We start from the raw sequence: 13,262 nt of genomic DNA, 5'->3' as shown, positions 1-13,262 counted from the left end.
GCATCAACCACGAAGCATTGGAAGACTTGTGCCATAGTTAATCATTTTATATGGTTTCTTAGCGATTTATCCTTTTCAACACACAACTAAGGTATACATACACACTCACATTTGTGCATGTCAGCACAAAGGAGAAAGGACATGTTGAGAGAGCCTTGGAAGAAGAAAGGGAAATGAGTTATATGGAGCAGCGTGGCAAAGCTTTCGCTTTTTAGATCGTTTACAAAAGAATCTGCAACAAACATAATCGGGGTGACGGTAAGCTTAAAATACTTATTTGCAGCGTTTTTGTTTGTGGGCTTATAATGCTGTTGTTGTATGTGCTATTAGGTGGGTATATGTACATATACATACATAAACGATTTATTGGTGACTAACGATATCTCGGTAAAGCTCAGCCACAAATGAGTTGTTTTTGGGCATTTACATGCTTCACTTGCACTTTTTTGTTGTGTGTGAGGTTGCCTTGGGACAACAAGTCAAGGTTAATGTGTTTAAAATGAGATTTTAGCTACCCAAAGTCAAATAAATACATACTAGCTTATCTTGGCATGGAATGACTGACGGTCGGTTGTTTGGCAACCGCATTAGGCTTTGTGTTAATAGACACACAATCAACGATTAAATACTACGTAGTACAAATAGAAGAGTTGAAAATAGTGCGTGTGCAAATTGTTTAACGAGCATTTTCATAGTTATACGTGGAAAAGATGTTTAGTAAGAATGGGTAGGCTTATTACTTATTTTATAAAAGTAGTTATTTTTCAATTCTACTCACCTTATGTAAATGATTTCATTGTTGCTGGTTTGTCTACGCCAACCGGGTGCCAAATTAGCATTGGCTATGCTGGCGGTGCACGGTTGCGCAACTGTAGAGGTCGTTGGGGTTGCCGTGGTGGCAGCAGCTGCAGCACCAACGCTCACATTATTTGTGGCGGAGAGAGCAACAGCAGCAGAGGCCGCGGCATTGCTCATAGCGACGTGCTGACGCGAGGCGATTGTAGGTGGCGCCACCACCACATTATGATTCATCATTTTCACCGAATGTTGCTGTTGCTGTAGCTGCAAATGTTGCTGTTGTTGTTGTTGCTGTTGCTGTTGCGGTTGCAAATGCTGCTGGTGTTGTTGCTGCTGCTGTTGCAACTGCGGCTGGTGATGTTGCTGCATTGCTGCAGTATTGTGCTGGTGCTGCTGCGGCTGCGGCTGATAAGAATTTATCTGTTGGCCGCCGCGTGTTGCACTATTGCCAGCAGCAAGTGTTGGTCCGCCATTTACCATACCAGCTGGTAAAGCTTGCAGCTGTTGCTGTTGCTGCTGTCGTTGTAGCTGCTGTTGCTGCTGTTGCTGTTGTTGCTGCTGCTGCTGCTGTATTTGTTGTTGTTGAGCAAACATTTGCGCATTGGAAGCAACACGCGTGGTATATTTTGTGGCGCGTAGTTGCTGTGACGTTGGCTGTTGTGTATGGTGTTGTAGCTGTAGTTGCTGCTGCTGTTGCAGCAATTGCTGTTGACCATTATTCATGTGCTGCAATTGCAATTGTATATGTTGCTGCATTTGCTGTTCTTGTTGATTGTGCTGCTGCTGTTGTTGCAACTGCGTCGGCAATGCTTGTTGTTGTTGTTGCAACGTCAGTGCATTTTGTTGGTGTTGTTGTTGATGATGTTTCATTGATTGCTGAAAAGGCTGACGCAGCGCAATCACATTTAATTCCTGCTGTGGTTGTTGCTGTTGTTGATGGTGTTGTTGCTGATGTAATTGTTGGCCAGCACTCGCGGCAGCCATTCTACGTTCGCGGAAATTACCGTTTAAATAAGACCAAACGAAAGGTGTTCTGGAATGGAACATAAAAGGGGAAAAGTCAATTTAATTTCGTTACAGTTACTGTTGCGAATAGGCATATGTACATAGAGAGATAGATAATATACTGCGAAAGTAGATCTACTCTGCCCTCAACTCATCACAACACCTCAGCAAGCCCTAGAGATTATATCTGCAATATATACACAATTATTAAAATATTTGCATTTCTACCTCTTAATCTCACTTTAACGTCAAAGTCATTTATGAACTGAAAAATCCATTAATTTTTGTTACTTTTCAATAAAGTGCCGAAATCGACAGCGAACTCGCGCAATATAGTTCTTCCTTTCCAGCTACCTGCTTATACTCTTGCTGAAGGCACAACAAGGAAATGCTTAAATGAGGCAGGTATGGATACACACACATAATATTTGAATATTTTGTTTAAGTGTTTGTTATTATTCTTCCCAATTTAGCCTTCTAATCCGGCGCAGGTAGTTTTGTTTGGTTGCCAATGATGGGTTTATTCTGCCTTCGCTTTCAAGTATTGCGCGCTGATGACTAAATTGTGGATTATCTTCAATCAGTACGGGATATTCCCAATATTTTTTTCCGATACATTAATTTTGTGAAATTTCAATGAGTCAGTAAAAATTGTTCCATAAGCAAAGCGGATTATGTATGCCACTGGCGTTGAAGTCGCATTTCCTAAGCATTGTTTATTTTAGGTCGATTAAAAAAAAATGTGTTTTCATGTACATATAAACATATCTACAATTTTGGGAACACACAAGTGGTTTTCAGAGGATGAGTATTGTCGCTATATATACCCAGTACGGAAAGAAACTAGTTTAGATATCGATCTTCAGCTAGTTTTTTACCCACCACAACTAGTTGAAGATCTGACTGTCTTCCTTGTAACGAACTGTTGACTTCAACATGGATGTCCTAGGCATCAGTGTATAATACGACTCTGCATATGATTTCAACTACTTTTAAACACTGTCAGTATGTTTCTTTTATAGATGACTTTTCGTACTGAAATAGTTAATTGCCCACAGTTAGACGATTTCACAACTAATATTGAAATATTTGCAAAGATATGTAGCAAAAGTGTAAGCATTTTGTTTATCTCAATGAGGCTGCTAGGTAATTATACATAAATTTAAAGTTAGTTGCTACATAAGTAGAAATAAACTAATTTTTCTGAGATAATTGAATGGGCTATGCTGTACTGGGTATGTACAAACTACGCATACTTATATATAGTTTTTAATGTACACATTTCTGGTTATCATCTGATGACAGATACGAAATTAGATCATCTCTCTTCACTTAACTTGTTTATGCATGCATACATACATACATATAATGTGTACCATATGTGACATACACAAATAAAAAATTTTAAAACAAGTGTTTTGTCATAAAATTGTAGTCGCCATATTGCAAGAAGTCACCCTTGTATGGAAGTTAAAATATCTTTCTTAAGTATTTTTACTAGAGAATGAAAAATTACAATAAAGATGGCAAAACGCAGTAACCCGTCGTGAAATTATATATGTATGTATACTATATACAGTTAGAATCAGTAGACCACATACATAACTGTAAATATCTTATTTTCGGTGACGTTCACTTGGGAACATCCAAAAAATATTCTTTAGGCAAAATGTGAAATGGGAACAAATTTTACTGCTTTTAATTATTTTTGCACTTAATTTTGATAATTCGTCTATGCAATAATTTCATTTTATAATTTAATTAATTTTTTTTATTTTTCGAATGAATCTTTGGCATGAGACAGGAAAAAATCGAGGAGCGGCAAGATAAAATCGAAGCGCTAATTAAGGAGAAACAGGACAATGTCGAAGCTTAGGTGCATGAGCATGAAAATCGCCTCCGATTTTGCAGTTGAATCGTCCAGCCACTTCGACTAACGCTCGACAGGTAAAAACTCAATACTTTGACGGCACGATCCCCTTCCAGGTCTTTAAGATCTAGTTCGAGAAGACGGCCACAGCAAACCATTGAAGCATGAAAGATAAATCCGCTGCGCAATTCGTTGCCTGCAGCGGAAATCTGGCAGACTTTTCCCGACTGTAAAATAAACAGTTACGATGCGTTGATGGGCGGGGTGGAGAGACGTTATGGTGGCGAGCGCAGGAGACAGATTTACCAGATGGAGCTGGAGAATCGCTACCAAAAAGGCAACGACAGTCTACAGGAATTCGCTTCTGATATTTAGAGGTTCGCTGACTTGGCAATTGGAAACCCAACCGGTGTGAACACCCCGAAAAGGTAAAAATCCAGAGATTTATAAACGGTATGCGGGACATGTATTCCGTGCGAGAGACATATGCGAATCCAAGGTCAATATTTACTGAAACTGTCTCAAGACATGGGAAATGCCGGTGGTCTTAAGTAGACCAGCTCATAAATCCCATCCACCGAACGAGACAAATGAAATTCTGAAGAAGATAATCAAACTGCTGGCCGTGAAAAACATGGCACTGATTAACATTTAAAACGTGGAACCAACAGGAACAAAAATTTCGGCAGGACGCAAACGCAGAGCTGCAAAAGGTGAACCAGTCTTCAGTCAGTCGTTAAACAAAATCGAGCCAGAAGAAAAGGGCACGCGCTTTCCCTAGCAGTTGAAGACCCCATAATCTCCGTCTCACAAATTGGCCGAAAAGCGAGCCACTTTACTGTTGGTGAATGTGTGAATTGGCAAGAGCGAGTGCTGTCAATGGATACTGAAGCATCACATTCCATTATTCGACCTAATCTGGCCTTCAGGGAATTATTCTGACATATCACGACAGGGAAGTGCCACTTAAGGTTTGTTACGACAACTAGTACTGCAGCAGATGGTTGCTCTTAGAAGAAGGCCGAAGATTCCAGCAGCAACGGAAGCGGTTAGTTAGGGAGAGGTAGGCAGCGATGGATATGGAGTCATTTTGATAGAAAAGGGAAGCGGTTCAGCGATACAGGAAAAGCGGCACGGTCTCCAACTCACTGAAAGGTCACCACGAGGATGAGGTCATGGCAAGCCCATTAGATGTTTAACAGGCAGTGGTCTCGGCAAAGAGCTAGTGAACCACGTTTCAATGGTGATACGTCGGTGTCCGAAAATGGCGGTAGCAGTGGGCGCGTTCCGAAGTACCCAGGAAAAGGTTGTGGTCGGCAGAGAGAAAGTTGACATCGACGGAAGATCGAGATGCGAGTTTAGTTGTAAAACAGAAAGCTACGAGTACAGAGATCAATTGCGTTAGCAAGTATTGTAAATACACAATTGCTTTTGTAAATACTGAACTGCTTTAATAAGTATTGTTAAGTGTTTGTTTTACATAATAGTTGTACTGTAACTTAAGCGTTTATTTAACAATCCAATTGAATCAACCTGAAGGACTAATTCAAACAGACACTGCTTTTAGAAGAGCCTTCGCCAAGGCACGTCAGAGGGCATCTTTACGAACTGACGGACGAAATCCATAGGTTCATAAAACAATCTCTGGACCCAACTGCCTAGCGACATGCCTTAAACGGTATTTACTGGGAGTCGGTCTTTAGTTACATAGACTCTCGATTTGTGAATGCCGTTTTGGGTACACAACCTACCGACGTGGACGGGACGGAACTTCTCGCACCACAATAGCCCAATTTCACTCTGGATATTGCAGCAGGTTAAACTCCTACCTGAGCAGAGTGAATTAAGATGTGCCCAACGAGTGATCGGCATGCGGTGAATCGCCATATAACTCACGGCACCTCTTCGCATCCTCCAAAACCCCACCCAGCTAACGCCCCTGTCCCTAAGGACGGACCCTGCGGAAGTTTCGCACTTCCTGGGCCTCCCCTTAGCTGAACCTGACGAAAACATTGACGAATGAGCCGACTCGAGAGGTTCAGTAGCAGCTACAACAACAACGACTAATTTAAAGAGAATCGTTACATTATTTACCATCAACAAAATGCCAAACCGCGTATGTGGGGTTGCAAAATTCCAGAGAGTAAAAACACTCATATTTCAAAATGGTTATATTTTTTATAAAGCAATCGCATTTCTGGCTACTATATTTCAGGAAGAATAGATACGGATTGAGCCAAGAGCTTGTGTGAGCAAATCCAATTTTTGGCAACAAATATCAGTTACGCATACATAAAAAGTTATTTGAAAAGAAGTAATTTCTAAGCAAGCTAGTAATTTTTAAACCTAAACAAAATCGTCTTCGATTCTCATATGAAAATTTGCGGCAGTACCACGCAGTTTCTTCCATACAAAGTAATTTTTATTTGGAAAGAGTGCATAACACCATCAGAAAAAAATTAAAATGCGTGAACTTGGGATGAAAATTTGTGGAATTTCTATAATTTTTTAGCAAAGTCTGAAATTTAGATTTATATGGTATTTGTTAGATAAAGAGCTATATTTATATATAAAAATCAAAAGTACTCAAAACTGGTAACTACTTATGTTGATGTGCTATCGTTTGTCGCGGGGTGTACATATATATTAAGATGTTTAAGCTAGGGAGTTAATACACAATAAATAGAAGGGTCATCTCATCTTATCTTATCTTATAAGTATAATACGCGAAGGGATTTTTTGTCCAGATCTGCAAGGATTGTTCGATTTTCAAAAATGAGGTATCATTTGAAAGAGTTTGGGTTGTAAATGTGCAATACGGTTATACTCTTTCTAAATAAAAGAGATTCCAACTGTTAAACAATCACTCTGAAATTATTTAATAATTACTTAATGCCATCAGATCTGCACCGTTAGGTCGATTTTCTAAAGTGAGCTGTCAAATTAATGAGTTTGGGCTATGGTGCAATAAAGTTTTACTTTTTCGAGAAAAAAGTTGCCACCTTTAAAGAAACTTTAATTAAAATTATTTAAAAAGTGAACCCAATTATTTCAAAATGGGTATCAATCGTTTGAAAAACTTTGTTTCTTAACTTTACTGTATGAGGGTTGCCACCGGTTTAAAAAATCAAATTCAATATATACATACCACCATATGGGCGCCAGGTGAAAGGAGTATGAGAAGGTAATAGCTTTTAAATATCCTGAAGAGGGTTGGCCTCACTTTGAAAAGTTGAATTTAGTTAACTTATATGCAAGTTATTGGAAATATGATAATACGGGTTTCAAGTGGAAGAGCGTTGAGATATATTTGAAAGTTATATTCGAATTATTTAACAAGTTGGATGAATTGTTAAAAGCTGGGTATTAGTTTTAAGGAGTTTTTAAAGGCTTTATATCTAAAATTTATATATAGGCGGGTGGTCACCTGTTTAAAAAATCAACTTAATTAAAGCAATTAGGTACTAACAGGTCTATTCTGCGCTGGTAATAAAAAGTTTGTAACCGGTAAATAAAGTTGCTGTCAATTTTTAAACCCTTTTCGCATTCTGTGTACTCTTGTAGCCGGTAAATTTTGTTACCATCTCGTAAGCTGGTAACAAAGTATTGCTTCGTGAAATATGCAATGCCAGAATTTGCGCAATTCTTCATAGCTGAATCGCTGAATATTTTTACTGCATTACCAGCGTTCCTAGAATCGCGGTGACAAGAACTGGTAACATTTTTTGGTAATAAAATTTTCCGGTTACAAAATCTCCGGTAACGTGCAGAATAGACCTGTTAATTGGAATATGTAACACAATTTAGGTGTCAAGCGAAAGAGATTGAAGAAAGTTTTAGTTTGATTCCCACCTCTTTGAAGTTTCGAATTTAGTTAATTTATACGCAAAGTATTTGAAATATTAAAATATTGGTGTCAAACGAAAGAGTGTTAAGAAATCTTTAGTTTGAACATTAGGAATGTTTTTGTGATATTTAAAACGGATTTTTACACCTGTTTAGAAAACAAAATTAATTATTAAAATGTGGGCGTCAATCGGAATGGGTTAGAAAAGGATTTATAACTGAAATATATTTAGGGGGTTGCCACATGTTCAAAAACTCAAATTCAACTTTATCATTTGTTAATTAAAATATATGTATGTCAGTCGATAGAGACTTATGAAAGCTTTAATTTGAAAATATCTTTGATTAGGTATACGAGAAGCAATTTTTTGTGAAGGTCATTAGATTTGCACCGTTCTTTCGAATTGCAAAATATCAGAGGGAAAATTCAAGACATTGACAAGACAGTTTTTAGGGTTTTGAAACTCAATTTTAGCCATTTTAACGCCATACGGGTTCACTAGTAGATATATAATACTCGAAGCAATTTTTTGTCCGGGTCATCAGACTTGCGCCGTTCCTTGGAATTTCAAAAATGAGATGTCAAATTAAAAGACTTGACCTGTAGATGTGCAATAAGGCTTTATTTTTTTTGAAAACAGGTGCCACCGCTTAAAAAATTTAATTAAAATCATTTAATAATCAATGCCATCACATACGCACCATTTGTTCGATTTTCAAAAATGAGTTGTAAAATTAAAGGGATTGGTCAGTAGATGTACAGTAAGCTTCACTTTTTCGAAAATAGTTAAGTACCACCTTTTAAAAAATTATTGAAAAAGTTAAATCAATTATTACAATATGGGCATCAATCTAAAGGGTATTGAAAAGGCTTTATTTGTTATCTACATGTAAAAGGTTTGCCACCTTTTTAGAATCAAAATTCAATTTGAATTAAAGGAATTAGGTTTTAGAATACGAAAGGAGTATAAGGTAATAGTTTGTACTTAAATATTTTTAAAAGAGTTGTCACTTGTTTGAAAAGTCGAACATAGTTAACTTATATACAATGAAATATTAAAATATTTTTAGTCTGAACACTAAGATAACTTTTAAGATTTTTGAATAGTGGTGCCACCTGGCGAAGAAGTTAGATTCAAATTATTTAATAAGTTAAATTAATTATTAAAAGATTCGTATCACTGGCAATGGGTTTGCAATGGAGTTCTTCCTCAAATGTATTCAGGAGAGTTGCCACGTGTTTAAACATTTGAATTCAACTTGATTCATTATGTCAGACGAAGGATATTCAAAGAAGTTTTAGCTTGAAAATTCTTTTTGCCACCTGTTTAAGAAAGCGAATTTAATTAACTTATAAGTACACAATTTATATGAAATAGGAAAATACTGGTTCCAACCGAAAGTGTTAAAAAATCTTAAGTTCGAACATTTAGGGCCGGTTGTTCAATGTCTGGTTATCACCAGTATATCATTATCGACGATTTGGACGTCATGCATGGGATCGATAAAGCAGTTGTTGTATTTGAGCGGAGCTTCTACCTCCGATTTGTGTTAATCAGACATTGAATTGAACAACCGGCCCTTAAAATGTTTGAAGAGGGTTGCGACGTGTTTAAAAAGTGAAATACAAAGCATTTAATAACATGGATGAATTATTAACCGAAATGGGTTTGAAAAGGCTTTGATTCGAAAATATGGATGGCCACCTGTTTAAAAAGTCAAACTCAACTTAAAATTGGGGAAATTAGGTAATAGAAATATGTATCACAATTTTTGTGTCTGACGAAAGAGGTAGAAGAAGATTTTAGTTTGATAATACTTTGAATAGGGTTGCCACCTCTTGAAATCTCGAATTTAGTTAACTTATACACAAGTTATATGAAATATCGAAATATGGTTGTCTAACGAAAGAGTGTGAAGATATCTTTAGTTTAAACACTAAGGGCCGGTTGTTCAATGTCTGATTAGCACAAATCGGAGGTAGAAGCTCCGGTTAAATACAACGACTGCTTTATCGATCACATGTTGTTTGCATGATGTCGAAAACGTCGATAATGCTGTTTAACCGGCAAGTAGTGATAACCTAACATTGAACAAGCGGCCCTAAGATTTTTTGCGGCGATTGGAGATGGTTACCACCTGCTTAATAAATTAAGTTTAGCTTATTTAAGAAGCTAAATGAATTATGAACATATATAGGTATCAATCTAAACGGCGTTTTTATTTCTGAAATATATATTAGGAGGGTGGCCACATGTTTAAAAAATCAAATTCCTTTTAATTCATAAGTTAATTGAAATGTGTATCACAATGTCAGACAGATTTAGGAACTTTCGAAAAGGCTTCCAACCTTTTTTTTTGTAAAGGTCATTAGATTTGCGCCGTTCTTTCGAATTTCAAAAATTAAAGTTCAAATTAAATACGTTGACCTGTAGATATTCGTTGTTGTTTGAAATTTAATGAAGTTATAAACCTCACTATGCGAATGCGAAACATGCCTTCATTTATAAACGGCTACACGCTCTGACTAACATTTGGAATAGTTTTAAGGTTTTTGAAATTAAATTTTGGGGATTTTGCCGCCATGCGGGTCTACTAATAATAATAATAATAATAGATTGGCGCTTACACATACGTTAGTGTTTGGCCGAGCTTCTAGTCCGATTTGTGGCGTGCGCCTTGATGTTGTCACACAAAGCGGAGGGACCTACAGTTTTACGCCGACTCCGAACGGCGATTGTATTTTTATGAGAAGCTGTTTTTCATGGCAGAAATACACTCGGAGGTTTGCCATTGCCTGCCGAGGGACGACCGCTGTTAAGAAAAAACCTTTTTTCTATATTTTTGCGATGTTGCTTTGACCAGGGTTTGAACCCAGGTGCTGCGGAGTGGAAGCGCGCACTGCTTACCACTACACCACATGCGGGTCTACTAGTTTAGATAAAATGTACATATATCCATACGTAAGTATGTACCTACATACATATGTAACACCCACTCACCTGTTTATGCAATAATTGTTTCGATTCACTCGGCAATCGCTTCATATTCCAACAACATGGGCATTTTGAACAAGGGGTTTTGGGTGAAGCGGCAGAGACGACAACAATCGGCAGGCAGATTTACACGACTTTCGCAAATGAACGCACTATCACAATACATATCTTTGTCATCGGCGATCAATAAAAAATTTTCAACAGTAGAGAATTAAAACATGAAAACGATTCTCACACCCGATAGACGACACCTTCAAAAGTGGAGCCGCACAAAAAATTTGCTCTGCCAGGAAAACACTTGTATATAACTGGCGACTTTTTCAAATATTTTTAATTTAACACTCGTTTAAATTTCTCGGATAATATTTATTATTTATCACTGATTTGGATGTGCGTAAACGATTTATATTCACTTTATTTGATTCAATTAAGTTTTTTGTTGATTTGTTCCAGCAGCGGACAAGTGGCTGAAGAGTAGAATACCAGCGAGAGTTAACGAAACGCACACACGCGAGAGCCGTACCGATGATGAATACGACGATAGGAAACACGGAGAGCCACGAAACGCGCGACAACAACGCTTCTTATTGGAAGCTTTTGGGTTGATGGCAACAATACAGGCGTTGGTTGTGGGAGCCGGGGAGGCACTCCAACTGACAACAGCAACAACAGGCCCGAAAGTAGGTGAATGGAGCACACACACTCAAAAAAAATGTTGCGGCTGTGGTGGAGCTCACTCTGTGTGCCTATACCGCTGTTGGGCTTCGCTCTTTCGATTTTCACGCTTTTACGCTTTTGACTTTGGGGCTGAAGTAGCTAGCTCGTGTTTGTTGGTCTTGTTGTAAATTTTAGTGTTAAAATGGAATTTTCCGAGTATTCCTTGTAGGTTCGTATGCGAAATACAGATGTATGAATGTGTGTACATATACATATGTACTTAAAAATTGTCTACGCTAATTGCATACACAAGATACCGTATCACTATTGGAACTCACTGCTAGGTCAAACGAACGTTTCTTAAGCTGTATCTACCTGACTGCTTATAATTTTTTTTTCTGAATGAATATCTATGACAGCTGCAGTGCGATGAAAGGGTTTTTTTTGTGGTAGTATAGCTTGGATTAATGCATTTTGTGTCGTAATGGCGATAACACTTTATACACTGGACGCTTATAGAATTTTTTCCAACTTGCAATCGTTACACTTTGCAATCGTTACACTCTGTTGTACTTGACCAAAACCAAAAAAAAGAATATACATACATATAGTGAAACATTAATTATGCATGCGTAGTTATTAAATTATATTTAAGTATTTTGAAGTTTACAACACGCAGCGAAGCACTCAAATAAATTATTTATGCAGTTTACCTAGGATAACACCTGCCCACTGCAGGGAGTACGTTTATTAGCGCTGTGTATGCGTGTGCAAGGACAAATGTGTGCGCTAGGGGCGCAAAGCGAATCCTATTATGGCCTTTTGCAAGCGTTATGCTCTAATGACCAGCGCAGCAGCTGTTTGCTTTTTCCTGTTGGACAACAAACGATACTTTTTATGCTTTTGCTGCTGATGCCCGCACCCAAGCACAATTTCCATTCAACACACACTTCGATTTCAACACCACCTTGTAATGTATGACCTCAATTGGGTTATTTCATTTTTTTCGTTTTGTTGCTGTTATGCATGACTTTAGACAGCGTATTTACGCAATTTACACGTAACGTGCATTTTTTTGTTCAATTATAATTCCATAGCGCTATCTTGCTAGTGCACTAATTTCATTGATTAATTTTTACTTTAGAAACGTTCAATCGTTTTAATTTATTATACATATATACAACAATAATACCTAATCACCTTCGCAAATGAATTTTAAAATTTCTTCTCTTCGCAATCTCACACTTTGCTTTTGTTGCTGCATATGCTGCTTCTTCTTAATATTTTTCTACTCTTTCCACTATTCCTCTTCCCATTTACATTCGCATGAATTCACTCCACTCATTCCCCCAATTTGATTATCAATAATTTGCGATTGGCCTGCAAACCTTTTCGGGAGACATTTTTTAAAACTAATTTTTTACTGGCACATTTTGCACAATTGAATATTTTTTTTTTGTTTATTTTACCACTATTATTTAAGAAAATTTTAAGAGATTTTCGAAAGAATTTACGCGTAACCGACGTACCGACGTGCGATCAACACCGAATTCATTGCAAAAGTGAGAATCGAAAATTCAAAGACTTTCGTCTATCATTCGCTCGTCCATCGTTTGTTCGTTCGCTGTCATCGTACATTCGCTTTTGCACGTCGGATTTGATAATTGCGACATCTGTTGTGGATGAAAATGGGGGTGAAACGAAATAAGAATAATTTTCAACCAAAACAAAAGTTGAAAAATTATTAAAAATTTGAACACTTCGCTACTAAAGGTGCGCCATACAGTTCAACACCACGGTGCAGCGAATGCAGGTGTATTTTATCATTCTTGGTTCAACACGAGCGTGAACGTGAAGTTTATATTTTGACTAATAACTTCGTTATTACTTCACCTTTTTCAGTAGTTATTAGTTGCGATCCCGTACGAGTCCGGACTAGTCAGAATCAGTCAGATTCTGTTCAGTACTCGGTTCTCTGACTATTAAGAGGACAAAAAAGAGAGTAAATAAGGTCCTCTCTCTGTCAGTAGTTACCAAGAATGAGAGAGGATTGTTGAGCGTAATTTTTGCGTGACGTCATCTTGGTGCAA

The 13,262-nt window shown here is 37.5% G+C and overlaps 1 protein-coding gene across 1 annotated transcript in view; it reads right to left on the bottom strand.

The window, feature by feature from the left end:
* LOC118737410 (AF4/FMR2 family member lilli-like) overlaps positions 1–12,720 on the bottom strand; it is a gene marked incomplete in the record, with an annotated part of 423,767 nt that extends 411,047 nt beyond the window's left edge. Inside the window, 3 exon segments of the mRNA XM_036467878.1 lie at positions 779–1,831; positions 10,522–12,287; positions 12,373–12,720. Of these exon segments, the coding sequence (XP_036323771.1) occupies positions 779–1,782 (1,004 nt within the window).
* Between the last annotated feature and the right edge of the window lie 542 nt (positions 12,721–13,262).

The sequence above is a fragment of the Rhagoletis pomonella genome, unplaced genomic scaffold (assembly GCF_013731165.1).
Source record: "Rhagoletis pomonella isolate Grant_MI unplaced genomic scaffold, Rhpom_1.0 Rhpom_scaffold_00004, whole genome shotgun sequence".
Classification (NCBI taxonomy): Eukaryota; Metazoa; Arthropoda; class Insecta; order Diptera; family Tephritidae; genus Rhagoletis; species Rhagoletis pomonella.
Note: the sequence above shows the minus strand (reverse complement) of the source record. Positions and strands in the feature narration are given on the sequence as shown.